Source organism: Grus americana, chromosome 5, assembly GCF_028858705.1.
Source record: "Grus americana isolate bGruAme1 chromosome 5, bGruAme1.mat, whole genome shotgun sequence".
NCBI lineage: Eukaryota > Metazoa > Chordata > Aves > Gruiformes > Gruidae > Grus > Grus americana.
This window is the reverse complement of record NC_072856.1, coordinates 46631400-46653906: the sequence shown is the minus strand read 5'-3', so window position 1 is coordinate 46653906 and position 22507 is coordinate 46631400. Positions and strand designations below refer to the sequence as shown.

General features: G+C 45.7%; 1 protein-coding gene across 4 annotated transcripts in view; it reads right to left on the bottom strand.

Annotated features, from left to right (window-relative positions):
• The window catches only part of ADCK1 (aarF domain containing kinase 1), a 93469-nt gene that overhangs the window by 21785 nt on the left and 49177 nt on the right, over window positions 1-22507 (bottom strand). For 3 of the 4 annotated variants that reach the window (XM_054828907.1, XM_054828905.1, XM_054828906.1), the window contains exons 5-6: window positions 4990-5148; window positions 1096-1254 (exon numbers count right to left, since the gene is read on the bottom strand). In XM_054828907.1, coding sequence (XP_054684882.1) covers window positions 1096-1254; window positions 4990-5148 — 318 coding nt within the window. The remainder of the gene's footprint in view (window positions 1-1095; window positions 1255-4989; window positions 5149-22507) is intronic. The other variant, XM_054828909.1, reaches the window with a different exon arrangement.

Genomic DNA, 22507 nt, shown 5'->3' with positions numbered 1-22507 from the left:
CTCCAAAAGGACTGCCCCAAACTTGGAATCAGGTGACAAGGAATTACTGCCCTTGCATGGAGGAAGCAAGGAAAAAATGGATGCATCAGCCTGTAAAGTCTAACAAAAACTCACCTCATTTCAGACATCTGTCACTTCCATCTTGGGACTTCTGCATAAACAGGAGGTGAAAACCTCATTTTGATGTGTGTATATGCAGGAGGGTCCAAAGGAGGGTGCATTTTTGCTACCTTTGTGCATGTGCAAATGCAGTTACGTCAGTGACTGTGCCCACAGCACCATGTATGTATAACCGTACTTGTGTATTTCCAAAACGCACACAGTGGAGGCTTCTGCCTCTTGTATGTCAGTAAAAGATTTGTGCACGTGCAAGTTTGAAGATGTGAGCTTATGTCTTTCCAAAAACAAGATGTGTACATGTCTGGTTGTACTTGAGACATTTGTCAGTGCCCTTAGTCAGTGTGTAGCAGGGGAGGTGGGGTAAGAGTGTCAGTGGGGAAGAGCACAATATGGATGCAGTTGAGTTTGTGTATGAAGGTAACATAAATGCATTAGCCATGGATATGTATGAAGGATGTATGCTCAATTCCAGAGTGAGAATGTGGGTTTTTGCAGGAGGAAGGATTTACATGAACATGCTTCCTCCTGAGATACACAGTGTCCCCAATCCTACTTGACATCATCGGCTTCAGTCTAGCTTTTCTGTTTTATGTCCATTTCTTGCCCTCAGTTGAGATAAAGCCCAGGAAAAGGTACCATCAGATGGCTCAGCAAAGAATGGCAAATTCACAGGTCTCTAGACAAGTTCGGAAACAGTATTTGGGAAAATGAGTAGCAGGCTCCAGAGACTGTTGGCTCCAAGCCACCACTCCTCATCCAATATACGGTGCCTACAGTAGGAAACAGACAAGGAGGAAGCATGTCTCAGAGCAGTTTCTGGTTCATATCAGCAAAGCAAAGTAGGATGAACAACATAGAGGGAATGAACTCCATTCTCCCTCTATACGGTTCCTCCAGGTGGTGAATGAGGTGCACAACAGGCATAAAATGAGACTATTCATGCACATACATACACAGGAATATGTGTTCCCTCACCTTCAGGAAGTCAAAGTTCTTGAGCATATGAGCAACCTTCTCAGCATTTCTGCCCTCATTGAGGAAATCCAGCTCCAAGGGCAGATTCTTCTTAGCTTCTTCCACCAGCCACATGAACTCAAAATCTGGAAAGATCTGCTTCACAACCAAGAGGAGAACCTGAGGACAAGGAAACAGACAATCAGCTGCATCCTAGCTCCAAAGCCACGCAACTACACACAGCACTGTTTTGACAGGATCACACTGTGTAACTTACAGACAAAAAAAAAAAAAAAAACCAGCCTGCACCCCAAGTGTTTGTAGAGTTCCTACAGTATCATAATACAACACATTGTATCATGCCTTGGTCCTGCAACACGAATGTTGGCTTGCCGTTCCACACAGGCACATCTAGGAGTTGAATGATGGCACAGACATCAAGGGGAGCCCAGCTGCCTGCTGCCTAGATGGAAGAGAACAAAGCCCTGTAGAGGATCTTGCCAAGGAGATGGCCCAGGAGCAACTCTCCTCTGAGTCCTATAACTCTACAAGTCACTGTTTGGCTTCATGCAAACAGCCCTCAGATAATGCAGAAGAGGAAGATCTAAAGTAAGACTTGTCACCTCTACATTACTTCTTCCACTGCTGAGCAAGAATTTTGCTAGCACAGAAAATCCACCAAGCAGTTCAGAGAAGACAGCGGAGTTCAGATACAGGTAGTAAGCTACAGATCTTTAAAGGACACTTCTGGGGGGGGGGGGGGGGGGGGGGGGGGCGGTCACAGGGAGATTTGCCCCTCAGCATCAGTCACAGCCATCCTTAGTGATGCTAAGGTGGTCTTTTTCTAAATATCATATATCCACCACCTGGCATCCTCTTCTTAAAGTAATTAGGTATTCAGCTGCACATGGCCTTGAAAAGCCCAGCTGAAAAGTTCCTGGAAACATTTGCTTATGGCAACATTTAATAAAGGGGTGAGTGGCGGGCAGTCCTTCCTGAAGAAAATCAAGATTATGTGGTTGGATGGCATAATCAACATTGCACAGCAGCCAAGCATGCTTTCTGCTCAAATGAAGGGCCAGTTTCTCAACCAGTGTCACAAATTTACACAAGCTGACAATTTAGACTGCATCTTAAGGAAAATAATTGGTTTGGCTTTTTTTAACTACTTGAGTCATAAAACAAGAATAAAACATAAAATGCAATCCACTTTGCTGTCTTTATCTTACTTGTTCTGTATGTCCATCTGAAAACGAAAACAGACTTGTCAGTGTGTGTTCCTGGACAGTTTGCCTTTCTAGAGCTCCCACGTTGAGGTGGGGATTCCCGCACTGAGAATTCCTCACAGAGAGCTGCTATCATGGAAATGTATGACAAAAAATAAATTTATGAACCATAACTGCTCCTGTTCAGCTGTGTGAAAACGTTTGTTCTCCACCCTGTCTCTACTTCTCTTATCTAAATGTCAGTTCCAAACTCAATGTTCCTTTAAAAATGTAATCACCAGGTTCCAGACACTACTGAATGATTTTTCTACTGTTATATCTAGAGGCATAAATCCTTTCAAATTTATGTCACCCAAATGAAATGTAACCAGTGATCTTCATGAACATGTACATAAACTTCATAGGGGCTGCAGGATTATTTCATTGGTGCCTTATGTGAAAAAACTCATGCATTGTTTTTTGCTTTCTTTAAATGTCTTTTGAATCAATTTGCCAACTTGCTCATCAGCAGGGACATACTTAACAAGTATTTGGCCTGTCCTTTTTCTGACATCTGTTTAACATATTGTCTTGAAATAAGTATTGATATAAGAGCAGTGAGTTACCTCCCTCTGGATTTATCAGATGCTGTACTGATTTTTAAAGAGTCAGCACTAATGCTATGAAACCTCAAGTGAATTTAGTAATTTTCCATCTAGCTTTTCCCATTCAGATTCCCTCCCATCACTCTTGAAATAAGACCATCTCCATCAATATTTAAATCAACCACCTACCTACCTGCAACGTCTGTCTGATTCTTAAAGGATCAGAATCAGTGCACATAATCTGGCTTTCAGTGCAGCCTACACAGACACAGTCCCACAAAAGGGTATGACGATGCATGTAAGCCAACACTCCACAAGAGACCCTTTAAAAGCCAGACTGCATGTGTCATGTCGTGAGCTACTTTCCCATAGCTGTGTGTACACAACAGATCTCAAGGATGACAAACTAGACGGCCTGTAGAGGAAGGACAATACTAAATAGCTGGTTTAGTTTCAAGTTTCCCAGGAGGATTAGTCTAAAAACAGAAAAGACAGGAATCATTCCAAAATGGTTTGTTTAAATGTCTCTTACCAGTATAACCAGCAATTACAGCAACACAGTGTGAGTTTTTTCTGTTATATGCACTGTTAAAAGGGCAAATGTCCCAAGGTGGATCTAGGTCTTGGCTCACTCATACACAATCCTCTGATTGCCCTGGTCTCAAAGTCTTTTGTTACCTTGCACATCCTTCTTCCTTGACTGCTTAGTTTCTGCCATCCTGCCCTGGGCAGGAGTGAAGGATGCCATAAGCCCCCTGAGAACTGCTGTGACAACTCCCAAAAGCAAACTCGTCGGGCACAACCACTGCAGTCAGCCCTGGAGAGGACCTGAATAAAATCCAAATCTACAGCTGGACCCAAAGCAAGCTCAAACAGTTCTCTGTTCTCAAACCAGCACTGAAACAGACATATCCCATCTTACTGGGATATTTCACTGAACCAAAAAAATTATTTCACTATGAGTTCAAAATAAATGTTCAGCTGCAAACTGATATGCTTAGCTGGAATCAGCTGTGTCTCTTTGCAGACTAGCCAGGATTGCTAAAAGCAGGGTGTTTTAGCTGCCTAAAGAAGCTTTAGAGGATGCTGGCAAGATCTTTGACTTCTGATCTCCTGTGATGGAGAACCATGTGTCATTGCATCAGCAGTACCCTCTAAACAGTTATTAGACCCCCTCAGCTTAATCTTCCCCGCTTTAGTCCCATGGCCATACTTGTCTGCCAATGGATGTGCACATTACTATAGATACAGATACAGACTTACCAGGAGAGCTGAAAGCTGTAGCGTTACCATTTACAGACCTAATCCTTCCCCTCTCCTCCACCTCAGCCCTGTCTCCATTTCCTGTTCCCTGCCATACCGCTGACATCTTTGACTACTGCAATGCAGGGTAGTGCCCCAGCTTTTCTCCAGATCCTCCCTTTAACGGACTAGACTTAGAAGTTTGGGAGAAGCTACAGTACTGCAGTGGGAACATGAGCGGTACCTACCATTCAGGAGAGGAACAGGACACAGCCACTGAAACTTTTTTCCTAGCTGAATCCCTCATTTGTGTGTCTGCCCCTGTTAGGTGACCTTCTCCATATTTCAGTGGTTTTGTTTCCAGCATGAATCAGCTTAGCATTAAGGAACTGATCAAGAAACAGAACTGAATCACAGCCAAGCTCAGCCACTGTTGATTCCATACTGGAATCTAACTGAAAAATCATGGAGAATGAGTTTTCCTTGGCCACACAGCCCTCACTGCAAGGGGAACGGAGACCAGTTTAATCCACCAATTAATGGGCACACAGGCAGAAGAGACACTTCAGGATTCACCCTCTAATTTTAAGTCTCATATGGACTTACTCAGATGTCACTCATATTTACTTGTCTCCTGCCTTCCTTCACTCTTACCTTCTTGTTCAGCCTCTCCACCTGCACAACCACCCTCACAGCAATCCTCACCAACTTTCTGTATTATTCCTGTAAGACAGCACTTATCTCTGTGAAGGTTTCAAAGCTACAGGATGCTGGTGTTACACCGGCTTACTCCATGGGTGAATGTGGCCCCACACATTTCAATGGCAATTGCTCTGTAAGTCAAAGTCAGCAGGTAGTTTTACCTCCATGAGCAAAATATCCTTGGAGCTCTGAGCTTGGACCTTTGGGTGCTGGATTTTCACTGCCACCGTTCTCCCATCCTGCAGCACTGCCTTGTGCACCTGGGCTAGTGACGCTGCTCCCAAGGGAGTGTCCTCAAAACTCAGGAAGAGCTCTTTTATCTGCCAAGAGAAGAGAAAGAGTCATCAGCTTGGGGTGCCAGAGACTATCCTAAGGAAAGCTCTGCCCACAGGCCAGAGACAGCGGGTGCTAAAGCTGTCCTTCCTCTGTCCCTTGCCTGAGCCTCCCAGTGAAGCCTGCCAAGCACCAAAGCGCCCTGAAGATACTCTGCTTACGGAAACCTGTGGCAGAGCCCCAGCAGTGCACTTCATCTAGGACACGGAGTGGCCAGGCAGCATGTGAGGGATACCTCCATGCTGTCCTGAAAACAGGTTGGAGCAATTATGGTCAGCATCCTTGGCTGTTACTGGGTGCAGAAGACAACAGCTGTACCTTTGCATGTAATTCTTTTGCAGATATTTAATACCACTCACCATCACCCCCTGATGTTCCCATGCATTACAGCAGCATCAGCCAGCTTACACAGTGAAAGTGAGCACAGCAGCAGTGGTAACAACTGGATTCAGGGCAAGAGGACAAAAATTGCAGTTTGCACCTCTGACAACTTGGCCTGAAAACATGTTTTATGTGATGGACTTTCTCACGCCTCCAATAAAAGTAACCAGTGCTCTCACCTCAGAAAAAGCACCGGGGGGGGACAGCAAAGCACTATGCAGGCAGGAAAGGAAAGTATTAGCAGCTCTGGGTATGAAAATCAGGACTAGACTATAAGGAAAGTTGCAGATGAAGAAGTAGATTCACCAGGAGGATGTCCAGGAAGCAACAACCTAGCACCAGGCTGCTTGGGCCCTGGAAACACTATTGCCACAGTAGTGTGATATCAGCCTGGATGTCTAGCCAGGCCCTTCCACACAGGTGATTAGCTCAGAGGGGGTGCCAACGTGCTTATGTGGCTTCAGGCATGGAGCTAGTTCATGTAACGCTAGTCGAGGGTTTCTGTCTTGCTCTGTAGAGCAAGATGCAGACAAGCTTTGAGGTATCCAGCAGTCAGCAAAGGGAACCTGTCCCACCCTTCCTGCAGGCTGGACTGATTTTGGGTGAGCAGTTGAGAAGCCTGTAATTTACGCAGTAATGAAAAAGAAAGAATGTCAGTGCATTTTTATAACCTGCTTTTTAAAAGGTAATTAAAGATGGGAGCTGCAGCGAGCTAGTAATTAAATATGAATAAAGACCTTCTAAGCAAAGTCTTCATGCAAAGTGTTAAATGAATATTCTTTTTGCTGACAAGGAAGAAAAATACTACATAAGGAGCAGCCTGTTCCCTCCTGCAGCTGCCAGGGAACGAGCCCCCTCCCACACCACCCTACCCCTTCTCTCCCAGCCCCTTCCACAGAAAACTATTGCTAGCAACAAACCGGCGCATTTGCAGCAATTAGATTCCAACAGAGAATCAGCTGCCTCCAGTAATTCACTAGGAAGGTGCATTTTATTTATTTATTTAATTCCCTTCGGTCCTGGCGGCAAAATCAATTAAGTAAAACAACTGCATTTAAAAAGAACTAGTTATGTGTTTTTTAATTACAGCAGGTCCATAATTCAAACTTATTGACATTTGTGTCTCAAGAGAAAAAAGGTTTTTCTCTCTTCCTCCTCCCTCCCGCCCTTTCTTTTCTCTCTCACTTCTGGATTTTGAGATTCTCATTTCGGATTAGTATGAAGAAAGAAGCACCTACAGGATGACAGAGGGCTCAGGGGACATGTGTTCAAGACACAGGGACTTTTACCTTCATGTGAAGTTAGTCTACCAGCTGAAAAGAGGACTTGTTAAGGAGAAGAGACTTAAGGTGGCCAGCAGCATGTTGGGCTACAAGATCCCATAAGGAAGGAATAAATGCAAACACGTAAGTTGCCACATGAGATCAAGCTGGGGCTTTTGTCAACTCTCTCACTACCCTACATCCTCATATTAAAGAGATGTACCCCCCAGAGTAGCAGCCAATATTACTAGTCTAACTGTCATAAGGGTGGTAACATCCTCCCAAAGGTTAAAGCACAGAATTGGAAGTTCATTGGCCTGAATCCAGTAAGGTACATTTATAGTAAGAGCACATATAAATTGGATAAAATTCCATCTGCTCTGGATTTCAAAAGCTTTTAATTGCCTACACTGTCAATCCAACCATGTCCACCAGTATTGAATGCGTGCAGGGAAAAGAAAAGCTGCACGTATTCCCTCTGGCAGGAATAATACATACAATATTCTTGTGTGACTAAGTTTTCTAAGGAAACATCATTTGAAGAAAGCTGTCTCTAGGAGTTCTTTTGGGCAGAAGGATTTCATTTAAAACCCTGTCATTTAGGACATGAAAGCCAGGTTAGCAGTCATGTCTGTTAGAGCCAGCCCAGAGGCTCTGCTGCAATTCGAGGGGGAATTTGTGCGCACCCACAGGCTGCGCGCGAGGGCAGCAAGGCGAGGGACTGCAAAAGGGCCAGAGAATTGATGGCTCCTCCAGGAGCAGAAGGGTAGAGCGTGCACGTGGGGGAGGGAGCAGATCACAGCCAGCTATTACATGAGCAGGTGTGAGGCTGAGATAAAGCAGCAGCACAATTACGGCTGGGCTCCAGGACCCCCCACTTGCAAACCACCCTCATTCATTATGAAATTGTCCTTTCGCAGCTCGCTGGAGGCAGCTAGTGCCTCTGATGCAGGCTGCATGCCCTAGACAGGCAAAAGCGAGTGAGAGGCTGTATGACATGGAAGCAGAGAAGAGGTGAGCTGGGCTCCCACACTGTCTGCTGGAGAGCAGGGTCCTTCCCAAGGGAAGGCAGCTGCACCCATTTCATGCAGGCAGGGAGTTCTTGGAGCAGGCTGCAGGCTCTTACTGCTCACAAGCACCCTGCTAATAAGCACCCTTAACAAAAACTCTAACCATCATTGCAGGATGGATAATTAGCAAGCAAAGGTCTGGGACAGTCTCGGAGCCCACCTGACATGGTACTTAAGGAACTCTCAAGCTTCTTTCAGGCCACAGCTGGTCTCAGAGGGCCTTATCAAACTGGCTGTTACCATCTGTAATCCTGGCAGGAGATGAAACAAGCATAGTTTCCAGACAAGCTTAATAAAGGTTTAAAAGAGAGAGAATGAACTTTAGGGCTGCGCTTTCAAAGGAGCAGGACAAACAGCTGCAGGTTTACAGCTGTACAGGTGAGCGGTGTCCCTGCACGCAGTGGATTCCCTCACTAGCCTTCTGCACAGCCAGCTCCCCATCGGGCACGTGCTCAACCAGCAAATGGATGTGTCACTGTTCTTCACTGGCTGGAAACACAGCCCTGATGGTTTAATTCTAAAGAATGAAACTCATTTAACTTTAAATATGCAAAATCTTTTCATGATTGTTGGTATTAGTATTCACACCTCAGGGAGCTGATATGAAAGCTCTTACAGGATCTATCTACTCAGACACTTATTAGTATGTATTTGTGCTGAGGTTGCACCTAGAGACCATCATTAAGCCCAGAGTGCCATTGTATGAGGTGCTCAGCCACCGCGGGCCCTGCACAAACTTCTGCTTTCCAGGAGTCCACAGTTGTCACCTACAGGCCTCCTCACATGCTGAAGTGCCTTCTCAAAGCACACACTCCTCTGCCCGAGGTCTGTGGCACACACCAGCTGATGCCGCAATGCTGAGCATCAGAATGCCTCAGTATTTTTTGTGAATCCTGTCCTTAAACACTTAGGAAGTTACTGGAAGTCAATTGGATTTAAGCTCCCAAATCCTGAGTCCTTTCTGAAAGTATTACCTACACGACCTGCCCAGCGTGTTCTGAGATGTCTTTGACAGAGCTGGGATTTAACCCAGATATCCCAAGTTCCAGCCTGACGTCTTAATCTCCAAACCATAAACATTAAATGTGCATGTCTTGCTAGCTAATTTCTTTTGAAATATACTGCCTCTTAATCCCAATCTTTTTATATCCATGTGCAAATGATCAAATATTGCTGCCTGGTTTCAACCTGCCCACTCCACAGAGAGGTTATGTTCTCCTCCCTCTCCAGAAAGGTGCCCTGGAGCAGGAGCCTAAGTCATGGAGCCCCTTCCTGGCCCAGCACTACGGAACATCACCCCGAGTGGGATGTGGTGGCTCTGCTTTGCCATAGTGACCACAGCAGATGAAAGGTGGCCATGTGTCAGCAGTCTGTTCAGGACAAATTTAGGGCGCAGTGGGATGCAGGATCACTAACAGAAGGTGTCTCAACAGCCCGGCCCTGTTTAGCTGGCAGGCTGAACCCCTTCCGGCATGGTGCTCCAGAACCCTCTATGTGGTGCAGCCAGAATGAGGCCACTATGGGGTCAAAGTAAGAATATTTTGCACTACAAGCCCTATCCAGGAGGTTTCCAGCAGAGTCCAGGACAATTTTGAATATACTCATTTTCCACAACCACTTACAAAGAACCTTTCCTCTACTCTGCCAGAGCTGAACCAGTCCAGTACAGGTGGTGTCAGTGAGGAGACTTTCAAATGCTCAGCATTTCCCAGGGAAAGAGAGTCCTTCACCAAAGCATTTCAAAACTGCCTTCAAATATTTCCCAGGACTTCAAAGGACTTTTCAGCCTGGAAAGAGAGACAATGGGGAGGGAATGTCACAGAGCTCTATAAAATCACTTCTGTCACAGAGAACGGAATTGGGAATGCTCGTTCACTCTACAGAAGAACTCAGGAGCAGCACACCAGATTACCAGATGGCAGGATTAGAACAAGCAAAAAGAAGTATTTTTTTCCCCACACCAATTAAGCTGTGGAACTCATTGCCACAGGATGTTATGAATACCAGAAGTCCAGGTGGGTAGATAAGTCAATGAAAAAAATCCATCACAAGTTACTAAACACCAAGATACAATCTCTGGCCCAGGAAATCTCTAACCTTCAGATTACTGGAAGCAGGGAGATCATACCAGGTAAAGCGTAACTGTATGCTTGCCATGCTTTCATAGCCTTTGTCTCTTAGCCAACACTGGCTACAGTTGGAGGCACAGTGGTGGGCTTCAGCTTTTGGTCTGATCTGTACAGTCATCCTTATGTTCCTCAGAAGCTCTTCCACCAGACTGACCAGTCTAGATGACAGCAGGATAGACAACGGAGGAATTGCTTCATCTGCTGCTAGCCTGGAACTCAGTTGCTGTGTGACAACCTAGAAAGTTACTGATAGACCCCGTAAATTTCTGAGAGTGCAAAGGATATGGGGGAACTACGCTGGAAGTGGCCCAGTCTCCATGGTATACCCTGAGCTCTGGGAACAGTGCATCTTCAAGAAATGTCTGTCATGTAACTTGCAAACAATAAAGTTGCTTCTGTTACCAAAAGTAAGGTAAATATGCCAGAATTGAGTATAAATATGCCCATGTCAGGGGCCTCTGCCAGAGTCTGGCACATCTGGGGAACATGCAGCAGGAGCTGAGATCATCTCAGACAGAGGCCACATCCAGACACTTCACTGCGCTCCACAGCTTCACCAATCACAGTCGCTCGATATAGTTCGCAAAAAGGAGCCCAACAAGGATGATGCTATTCTTTTATCACCAAAAAGCAATGCAAACTGAAACATTCAAAACCTCAACCACAATTTCACAGCAGATCTCCTCTTCTGATCACAAAATACTGTAATTGCTCCTGAGTCTTGCATTCTGTATTTGGAGATAGCAATCTATGAGATGTCCTGCTATTTCAGAAGGGGCTGACTAGGCAACACAGGATTAACTTGAACTTCTTGCCTCCAGGATACTCATCACAGGCCATGATAAAACAGAGCTCCATTAACAACAGTATTGTGTTGTGACAGCCAGGAGCAGCTCAGTCTCCTACCATTTCGATGCCATGCAGCAGCACAGGAAGATGCACATGGGGAAGCTGGTATAAATCCATTCAAGACAAAGGGAATCATAGAGTTGGGAGACAGGTCCATGGCAGAAGCTGACAGCAAGGAAGTGATTAAGGTAAGTAAATTTTGCACGTTTCCTTGTGCTGTGGTTCTCCAAGCTGGAATTCCTTTGACAAGGTGACTCAATTCATCTGTTTTTTCCACTCCTGACAGAGACAGCACTGAACAGTCCCCTCTTAATCACGTCTCCATGGATGGCAACTTGCTAAGGTGAGCTCAGTCTGCAAGAGCTTTCTGAGATTTACACAGGGATCACGCTGTCTGCAGCCTCCCAACTGAGACAGCACGGAGCACTGTGATAATGGGATTCGTGACCTTGCTGGAAAACAGACCAACACAACACCACTCTGGGAAGAGACCAGGTTTCCCAGGGAAGTTTTGGGGGCTGCAGCTGCCATCTTAGCACTGCCTAGTACAATGTCCCTTCTATTTCATGTGGCAGAATAGCTGAAGAGTTACTCAGTTGTCTGTCTGACACTGCATTTCTAAGGCTTGTGGCTCCCAGAACTTTTGGAATTCACTTTGTTAATACTAGGACCCTACTGCTGTCAGAAGTCTGAATGCCTTTCTTGGACTAGGTTTAAGGGATGTAAACCTCATCCTAGGCTGGTCATCTTTTCAAGAACATACACGTAACCATCCACTGCACCAAGGACTCACCGATCCCTGCAAGTCTGCAAGACCAGAGTTCTAGGCATGAGAAAACGTTACCTTGGAGTAGAGCGATCTGCTTCCCAGAGAGCAAAAGAGGGTTTTTTCCATTGTCCCAGCCTTTCTATCCCCTCTACAAAAACAAAATGTCACAGTGTTGCTCTGAGAATTATTAAGACAGCAAAAACTGAAAGATTAGATTTATCGCAGCAGACAGTGGATTATGAAGAATAATTCATCAAACGTCAGAACAAACAGCCCACAATTTATAGGTGGCTTTGTGGAGTCAGTGAAATCTGATTGGACTTCTCCCCACCTAATGAATGCCAAACCTAATTGATGGTTCCTAAATGCATCTGTCAAGAACATGTATTTATTAACTCAATATTTTTAATAATATTGCAGATATATACAGAGTAGTGGTTTTCTTCTGAATGGATTCCCTGGTGTTCATCTTACATATACATGCAAGTGTGCACATATATAGAGGTATACACTGCATCCAAATGAGTATAGGTAAAAGGTATGTGTGTATTCTGATGCACTAAAACAATTACATATGGCTTATTACACAAAATCCCTGCATCTTTCAGTGCAAAGGATGGCAAAGCAATGTGGTCCATTTCAAGGGGACATGTGCGTTCAGGTGCCTGCCTAGAATTTGGAAGAGCTGAGCTCTAGCATTGGCTCTCCCTGATATCCCATGTGATGCTGGGCCACACTGTGTCACAGAGCTCATGCATGGATGAGCAGAATTAGGGCTGTCCCATCAGCTATAAATCTGTCCTTATCTAATTTCTCAGGACCAAATTTGTAACTTTAATATCTTTTTTAAAACCTATCTGTATAATACATATACAGCAGTTATTGCACACAGCCACAGAAATGTAACGTCATCTGCCAATGGTATACATTTGCTCCTGGCATGCTGATCGCTGCTAACTTGGTTAATCACTGCTAACATTGCACCACAATAGCACAAAACCAAGGCTGTCCATCAACCATCAGCCCTTCTTCTGGGAAAGGGCTGTCAGCTAGTTGGGGTATGAAGTTTACCTTTTCCTGTTATTTCTACCTGGTACCACTTTGGCATTCTGCAGCCCACTAGCAGTTACACCACTGAGAATCTTCTCTGGGATCCTACCAACAGCATTTCCCAGATACAAAGTTGTGAATGTTACAGAAATGGAACTCTGCTAAAGGAAGAGTCCTTGATCCCATCGTCTGGAGGCCAAAGTTGGCTCACTCATTCTCTGCCTGATACCTAGGATCCTGGCTATTCCCTGTTCTGCTCACCTACCATCCTCTTTCTGTGATCTCTCCTGGCTAGAAAAGCACTGGGAAAGCCTACATGAAGCCATCCTTGCTTTCATCTCATCCACCCACTGGGCTGTACAGCAACAGTATCAGTCTACTTGCTATAGTATCTTTAATTATTACAGAGCCATACTTTGAGGAAAACAGCCTTTTATTCCATCCCTGATGACTCCTGCTTAATAGTCTGTGCTCAGACACACACATGGTAGCTTCATTTATTTTCCTGAGTAAAGTCAGATCTTTAAGACAAGGCAGAACTGTCTGAGAATATCACTCACCCTGGATCGAAACCAATCTCAGTGGTGACACCTACAACAGGCAGTAACAGCAAGGAGCAGACAGAGCTGATGTACATCTCCTGAGACCCTACCTGTGAGGTGGACCTCATCTCCCATCTCTCTGAAAGACTCCCACAAATAACAATATTCAGTCCAATAAAAGCATGGATTGTCTGGCCAAACTGGAACCTAACTGGCTCAGGAACATCCTCCTGACTGGTACAAGGAGATAAATGTTTTTCATCAATCAAGCTATTGGGTGTCACCTCCCAGTGACACAGGATGCTAAGATTAACAGACTAGCTCAGCACCCTGAGAGTCAATGCTTTCAACAGTTGGAGTCCTACAGGTTTTCCTCTAGCATCACTACAGCCTCTTTCATGCTTAACTTCATTCAGCTGTTCTTTGTCCAGGTGCTGGTTTCACAAAACACTCAAAGCAGAGAGACTGCACGTTAGACTTCTGACATAAGGCAGATATCAAGCTGGATAGTAGGAAAGCAGAGTCCAGGCACTACCTGCAGGGCTAGCACAACATATTCGGTAGCACAAGCGCATATGGCAAACCAGAGAGAGGAAACAGCAAAGCTAGATGTCTCAGAACAAGTCTCTAACCCATCCACCAGTGTGAACATTATTCCTGGTCAAAGTACTCCGTTTCAGACAATGTAGATAGCTTTCCCCCATACTTGTAATCCCACACTCAGAATTAAATTCCAAGAAGCTCTTTCTTTCCAAAATGTCCCTTACCAAAGGAAGGATTTTTGCTGTTGGAATCTGCATCATAATTTTAAGCTGCAAGTCCAGTTCACTTCCCTATAGAGAAGCTGGAAGGCGGAAGAACCTTGCACCACTGCAATCAATTAATTTCCTCAGGATCCCCCTGAGTGATAACAAAGCACCAGTCCCTCTAACCTTGATTGGGAAAATGCTCATTTCCTGTTTCCAGATGCAGTTAATCAGCACAATGACCGAGCTTGTTCAGCATCCCACTTCTTTGTACCTCAGAATAAACACCTTGTGGAGCTAGTGACCTTCCTGCTATCCTAAACCACTTTCACAACCCGGCGTGTCTGTGACTGGCCTCCAACAGCAGCCAGGGTTTCCTGATCCAGAGAGTCAAGCCAGAGTCCACCAGCAACTATGCTTGTGTGGAGAGAGAATGTGAAAAATTATAATCTCTAAAAGTGTACACTAAATAGTGTCACTGTGCACTCTATTTTGCATGCTGTAAGCATCTTATAGCGTATGCAAAATGTACAGACCAAAGAAGAGTAAAGCTGAGGCATGATATATACATATATATTCCTGTTCACTTCCATTCCATCACGCCGAAAAAGAAAGTAGTGACTTGTGAGCTACTTATTCCGTCCAATTGTGCAGGCTATGGGGCAGATGTTCCAACCTGCCCCATGTTCCCCACCCTCCCCTTGCACATACAAATGCTTCCCTTTATCTTAATTTGCTCTTTCATCTTGAGCTGTCTCCCATTTGAACAACCCTCATTAAATACACTCTTTTCTCTCTGTCTTTTTGGAGAAATATTACTTCACCTGCATCTCTCCTGTCTGTGAGGATGGAGCCACACTTGTCAATCATTCAGACAGATTGGAATCGCAGTCCTTCAAGAGCACACAACTTCTCTACTCCCGGCCATTTTTTGTGCTTTAATTGAAAGCACTCTCTCTCTTTCTTTCTCTTTCTCTCCTTGCTAATAAAGGAGGCTCTCACTTGTGATACCAGCGTGCAGTGAGAGCGGGGCAGAAGACAACTCTCTGCTGCCAATAAACTCCTTTCTGCATCCCACTTGCCCAAAGGGACTCTTATTCCAAGGTTTAGGAGGAGCAGTAGTGGTCCCTTTCTACTGAGATCTCTGAGGCTTACTGTGCTCTCTGCAGCTCCCAAGCAATAGAGCTGAAAGTGCTAACATAGCAGGAGCATCCTTGTAGTTCCTAAGGAAGGGAGCAGTTTCCTCAGTCTTCTGCTCTTCTAATGGTTCTGTTAGCATGTCTGAGCAGCTTATCCCTTTCCCAGCTTTCTGGAGATGTTCCACAAAGCTCTGCTCACAGCCCCTTTCCCCACCACTGCATCTGGAGAATAGCTCACATAAAATTCCCACCTCCTTTCCGGTGACTTGTAGTTCTATCTCTGTACTCTAGATCAGCCTGCTTCTAGCCAAACTACAATTTCGGCCTGTGTCTCAGACATCTTCTTCGAGATAGCCATCTCTGTGTTCACATTCAACAAAGCTAAAGCACGGTTCCTAATCTTCTCACTCAAACCATTCCTCCTGTTGCCTTTCTCGTCACAACAGACAATATCACCAACTTTCAGTCAAGCATGTCTGTAGCATTGGCCTTGTCATCAACATTGACCTCCATCCAGATCTCATTTCCAGGCCAGGTCTAAATCTAGAACTGGACATCAAGTACTAATGCTCACAAGTGACAGGTGACAACAATCCAACTGTTCTCCCCCTGTTCCCCGCAAAGTACCCACTTCTCTTGAGCCACACATGTAGTAAGAGATGCGGTGGTCCCCAACATACTCAAAACACCTTGATCAGATTCCTGCAGGAATATTCTCAAATGGTATATCACCCTTATAGATGCCAGCAGCCTGTTGCAAAATGAGCACATTTGGAAAGAATCATCAAATCACAGAACAGCCCAGGTTGGAAGTGACCTCAAAAGATCATCTGGTCCAACTTTTTATGGGAAAAGAAACTTAGATGAGATTATCACAACTTGAAAATCTCCAGTGATGAGGACTCTACCACATCCCTAGGGAGGTAGCTCCTGTGACTGACAATTCTCAATGTAGAAAAATTTCTTTCTAATATCAAGATGAAACCTCTCCCAAAATGCAACAGAGAAGAAGTGTCACAGAGCTGGGGCCAGCTGACACATTAAGCAAGAAGGTAAGATTGAAGAAAGTACCTAGAAGCAAATGAATTTCCAAGACCATTTTGACTGCAGGCATAAACACATCCCTGCCATGCACTGGCTGAAGCCTGAGTAGGAAAGGGTCAAGGGACCCACAACAAACAGGTTCCATGTTAGTCACAGCCAGGCAGATGGAGGCTTTGCTGAAGAGACACTGCAGAGACACCCTAAGGGCCCTATCAGCAGTAAGCCTGCACAACAGCAGCAGTCCTGTGAGAAATGACCAGCTGCTAGAGCCTGAGGATATATAGGGACCATTGGGAACACACATCACCTGTGCCTCATCTCAAATGCCTCTGATTCAGCTTTGAAAGCCTGGGGGCTTTGGGAAGTGTATGAGAGAGGGGGTGGTGTTGGGAGAAATGTCTGTAGGCAGGTTTATGTGACTATAGAGAGAGTGCTGGGGGGAAGTCTGGGGGTATATGTTTGGAAAAGGTGGGCTGCAAGTATCTGATCAGCAAGCAAAGCTGTGCCAGGGCTTGTGCAGAGAGTTAAGGAGGAGGCATGGGGGAGTGGATTTGTGTGCACAGCTTGTGTGGGGAATGGTAGGCAAGATCCTCCACCCACAGAGAGGCAAGTGAAGAACAGGGTCAGGATAGGTGTTTGTGTGTGTGTGCAGAGGCAGGGTGTGCAGGGGGAGTGGAGGACTGCATTGTAGGGTATGTATCTGGCAGGACAGCACTGCATATATGTGAGTATATGCTACACTGACAGACCCTTCTACTCCAGCTCTGTAAAAGGGGAGAGAGAGGCATACTCCTGTGAGTACTGTGTGGAATGCTTTTATGTGTCTCCTCAGAAAGGGATGAGAGAAAAGTGTTTCTAGGCCTGGGACAAACAGCAGGAATGACAGAAGCAGCACTGCATAATCCAGCAGCCTGTCACCAGGGTGGACAGAGGCACAGTGCAATGAAAATCCCAAGCATAAAGACAGGTTGGGCAGAGAATGGATTGAAAGCAGCCTTGAGGAGAAGGACTTGGGGGTGTTGGTGGATGAGAAACTCAGCATGACCCAGCAATGTGCACTTGCAGCCCAGAAAGCCAACCATGTCCTGACCTGCATCGAAAGAAGCATGACCAGCAGGTCAAGGGAGGTGATTCTGCCCCTCTGCTCTGGAGAGACCCCACCTGGAGTACTGTGTTCAGCTCTGGGGTCCCCAACATAAGAAGGATATTGAGCTGTTGGAACAAGTCCAGAGGAGGGCCACAAAGATGACCAGAGGGCTGGAGCACCTCTCCTGTGAGGACAGGCTGAGAGACTTGGGGTTGTTCAGCCTGGAGAAGAGAAGGCTCTGGGGAGACCTTATAGCAGCCTTCCAGTACCTGAAGGGGGCCTACAAGAAAGCTGTAGAGGGACTGATTACAGGGGCATGGAGTGACAGGACAAGGGGTAATGGCCTTAAATTGAAGGAGGGTAGATTTAGATTAGACATTAGGAAGACCTTCTTCACTGTGAGCATGGTGAGGCACTGGAGCAGGTTGCCCAGAGAAGCTGTGGATGGCCCCTCCCTGGCAGTGTTCAAGGCCAGGTTGGATGGGGCTTTGGGCAACCTGGTCTAGTGGAGGGTGTCCCTGCCCATGGCAGGGTGGTTGGAACTAGGGGATCTTTAAGGTCCCTTCTAAGCCAAACCATTCTATGATGATTCTACAAAAACATGCAGAGGACAAAGCCCAGTCCCAGCCAGATTCTGCCCATCTACGTTCCTTCCTCAGGCTTTGGTCATAATTACATTGATGCAAGCGTGATAAAGTTTTACTGAAGCACAGCATTGCCCCAGAGTAATAGGACAGGGAAGTAGGAGTGAGCATCTGAGGTGGACATGGAAGTACATGTAACCCGGCAGATGTGGGCAGCTCTGCCAGAATTGAATTCGTATCAAGAAAGGGATATAATGAGGTCACTACATTAGAAGAAAGATGCTAAAAAGGTAGTAAAGCCCTGCTGAAGATGTAAAGCTCATAAGCCAGTTACTGGTGCTGACTGCGCCTTGATGGGATACTGAAACATCGGCACACATGGCAGGCCAGTCAATGCAAGAGGCACAGCTGTACAGCAGTCCACACCACAGAGAACAAGGTGCAGGGACTGAAGAGAAGTCAAGGTAGAATAACTTACAAAGAGACCTGGATGGGACCCTGGAATTTGTATCCTTTGCAGCCTAATCTCAGAAAAAATTACAGAGATCCAGAAAAGTCATTCAAGAGAGACAACTGCACAGCAAATTAAATCCACAGCCGACTCTGCCAACAGCATCACTGGCACCATGCTGGGGAAGGGGTTCCATGCATCCCCTAATGACCAGTCACACAAACCCTGGAGCCCAGAGCTCTCTGCACTGATCCAGAGAGGAAAGTCCTATGCTAAGCCAGCCACATCATCTCCTGCTTCCTTCTTGTCAATCTCTCCTCTGAATATCACCCTCTCTTTTCTTCTCCTGCCCATATTTCCCCTGCTTTTCCTGTCTCTGCTCTGATCCATCTGTCCCTTCTACAGTTTATTATCTGTCTCTTCCTCCTCTTCCTCCCATGTTTTTTCCCTTGCCCCCAGATCTTCTTGTTGGGCTGCCAGGTCTCTGGTTCAGTGGTGTAACTCAGCTGATTTACTCTCCTTAAAGCGGCATCTTCTCTCATGTAAATCACCCTCCAAACCCAGCTTGTGAAATGGGCTTGTTCACTAAACTCTATGAATAGGAAAGTAGGCACAGCTGGCCTATTCATAATCAACATAAAAAATAGATTAGCACTTTACAGATTAAACATTATTGTTTCAACAGTTAACATAAATCAACTACACTTACAGGCCTAGCATTGCTGCTGCCACTGCAGGGTGACAAGTGTCGCAAAGGGAAGAGCTGCCAGTCCGGAGTGCAGTGGGAAACAGCTCGTTTGTCTTCCACCCTGAATTTAAGTTCTCCTCTGGCACCCCCAGGGCGTACTGCTAGAGGTTGTTACAAGGAGAAAAGTAAGCTAAGGAAACAAAGGTAGGGGGTTAATTTTGATTAATTCACATGCATTTCCAAGCAATGCAGCAACCCGCTATTCTAGAGCCAGAATCCAATTGCCCTACTGCCCTCCCTAGGGTTGCTGCCGCTTAAAAACAGATGGAGCAACAGTCAGCCTCTGGAATAGGAACAGGACAGGGAGCCTCTAAACACTGACTGGTATCTAGCTCTGATTCCTATAGTTCAAAATCATTGGGCTCCTGGGGATGAAGTAAAGCAGTTTTGTGGATTCTAGCTAATGTAAGCAGGGGCACCCATCTCAAAAAACACCTCATCATAACCTGGGGAGCCACCTCATCAAAGAAGGGCTGAGGACTGAGATCCACTCCAGACACGCCCCATGGAGAGCAAAGCCAGGAGAGATTAGCCCAGAGCCTGCTACTGGTCAGGGTGCACATCCTCCTTCACTGGGACACTAAGTCACTGGAGATGCTCCATGCAACACACTGTCATCCATGTGCTATGGTTGTGCAGTCAACGGAGAGATAAGGCCCACAGAACCAGTACAGTCCACATCCTTCTCTTCCTCCCTGCTCACTCACTGAGAACCACCCAGTGTCTCAAATGTTTAGCTTAGAGCAGCCAACTTGTAATTCTGAGCTGGTCCTGATGACTGCAAGGGACTGGCAAAGGCCTTTGATGGGATATCCCATTAAGAACCAGCATCACAGCTCTTTCAAACAAAAAGAAAAAAAAAATAGAGATGAGGAAGTGGTTAGGTTACAGTCCAAAGGACAAAAGACAGCCTGGGACAGGAGGTGTGGGCTTAGAGGTTTTCTTGGCAGCCAGGGCAAAGACAGTAGCAGTTCACAAAGGACAAGGCAGCATAAGTTACATGGAGAGACTTCTTTAGTATAACCCCTCTTAACAAGCCCTGGTAATTTTAATTGCTCTAGCCTCCTTCTAGCCTTTCTTGATAAATGGGAATAACAGTTAATAGACCTGAACCAATCAGTTACATCCAATAAGGTGTTCGGCAAAATTAGCTTTTTTCTCCACTCACAACTGATACCATCTCAGTTTCATTCATTATCTGAAATGAGCCAACTAATGTATATTTTCTACTAATCATTTGAAATTTGGAAGGGTTGGTGCTGAACAGCCCCTTCCAAGAACTTGTCAATTTGAGATGGAGTGGTTATGAGAGCTTTGTAAGGGAGAAACTCATGGGTTTGCTTCAGCTGAGCTCTCCTGGCATAAGCAATAGGTCATGTGAGTTTATTGCTTCAGTTGTCACAGACAGCTTCACAGGTTTGGCTCTGAACCATGCATCCTGTAAAACCAAAGCACTGCAAAGCTTACAGAAAATAAGTGCAAAATTTGCTTAATGTTCACAAACATAACTTGATTTCCAAAGAGGACATGAGAAAACTTCCTCTCTCTCAGGCTGTCCTGCCTACTAGGGACTGACATACTTTGCTCACTAACGGTAGAAAGATCTTTGAGACCCCTTAGATCCCAATTTTTGCTTCAATTCTCAAAACACAAAAGCGTGTTGAGCGTGAGGCTTCCCATGAGGAAAATTTTCAGTATTCTCACCCATAGCAGCTTTTTCAGAGAGGATAACTTGCAGGCAGGGTTGAAGTGCTTTCTATAGCTCAGCATCCATCCATGGAATCAGGAGCTGCCTCTCAGACAGATTCCAGAAGTGCCATAAAACAGAGCTTATTAAATTACTGTACATCTTAAAAATTCATTAAAATCTTATGTGTCTATTCTGTGTGTTTGGAAAATGCAGATATGTCAAGGTCGGGCCCTATAACTTCTTACTTCATCTTATGTCACTTGTTTCATCTACAAATAACCTATTGCCAAAAGTCGCCAGACTCACTGCATCATGTTTTCATGTTCCTGATTGGTCAAGAGCCAAGCAACTGGGCAGGCATAAAACTCCGGACGAAAACAGGAGATGCTAACCAGGCAGAATCAAGTAGGATATTAAAAGATCAGTGGGCAGGCAGGTGACAGGATTTCCTGCTCCCTCAGAGAAAAATCAGGCATACTAAACTCAGCCTGTGTCTAGATTAGAGCATCAAGTAAGAATATTTCTGAGTGCATCAGCAGCAGGCTTTGAAATAGAAGCCAGTCCCTCCACATGGCAGCTCAGTGTTTCTGCCCCTGCCCAGATCCTGCTGTGTCATAAATGCATAAAGATTGCTGAGCAAGTGAGACACACATCATGTTTGAAAAAATGAAGTCTCCATATGCAATAAGGCCACATAAGGACTACTAATCTCAGTTACAGACAGTGATTTCCAGTGATTGTTTGGAACTGGAAGGGTTACCCATGTGCTGAGAGGTGGTTCCTGCTGATGGCTAGAGCACTGCTGTGCAGCACATCTACCACCTCCGCAGGACGTGGACACTGAACACAGCCCAAGACAGCTGTGGTATGCATTGCTAGCCAAGATGTATTTGCATCAGAGCAACACTTCAGGTGTCATCAAAACTCTGAGAAAACTGTACTGAAGAGAGCTTACCATCTGCACACAAGACACTGTAAGCCAACAAATACCATGCAGGTATGTCATACACTAACCCCCAGGCACCTGAAGAATTTGTAAATTAAAGAAAAAAATGTCACTAAGGATGCGGATCAGAACTACTCCTTACCAGGCCATTCCCCATCACATTTTTTGATCTCAGATCTCTCACTTCCTTGCAGAAGGCCCTCCAAAAGATCCTTCAGAAATTCCACTGTCCAACCTCCTGTATTGTAAATCTTATTAACCTGAAGGAAGCCAAAGGAAACTATCCACTAATCTATCCACAAAACCTCCCTCTCAGGCAATGGGGCTTAGAGCACCCATGAAGAGGCTGCCATGAGCAGGACTCAGCCAGATCCTCTCCCAGGAGCTGCAAGCAGAGACAAAACCCACAGAAAGAGGGAGTACCCTGTCCCAAAGCTCCCCTGGTAATAACGACACCAGGTTGTCCTTGGCATGACACTAAGGGTCAGCAACACTGGAGCTTGCAAACGGAGCGAGCAGGGACACAAGGAGCAAAGCAAAGTGGACGACCTGAGCCACGCAAAGCTCCCTGTTTGCTTTCCCCATCTACCCTTGGCAGCAGAGCAGCGGTTCTGGGCAGCTACTGCCCGCACGAGGGCTTGGAGTAGAGGCAGCCACAGTGAGATCCACCAGCGACTGGGGCCTTTGACCAGAGACAGGGCAGGGAGAGCATGGCAGAGGCTGCAGCAGCAGCGGGACCTGAACAGGCAGCCGCTCCTGCCTTTCAGTTGAGTAATGCAGGCCCATTTGTTCTGGGTGACATTAATGCTATTCGCCATCCATCTCAGACTCTTTAAATTACCTTTTTATGGCCAAAATC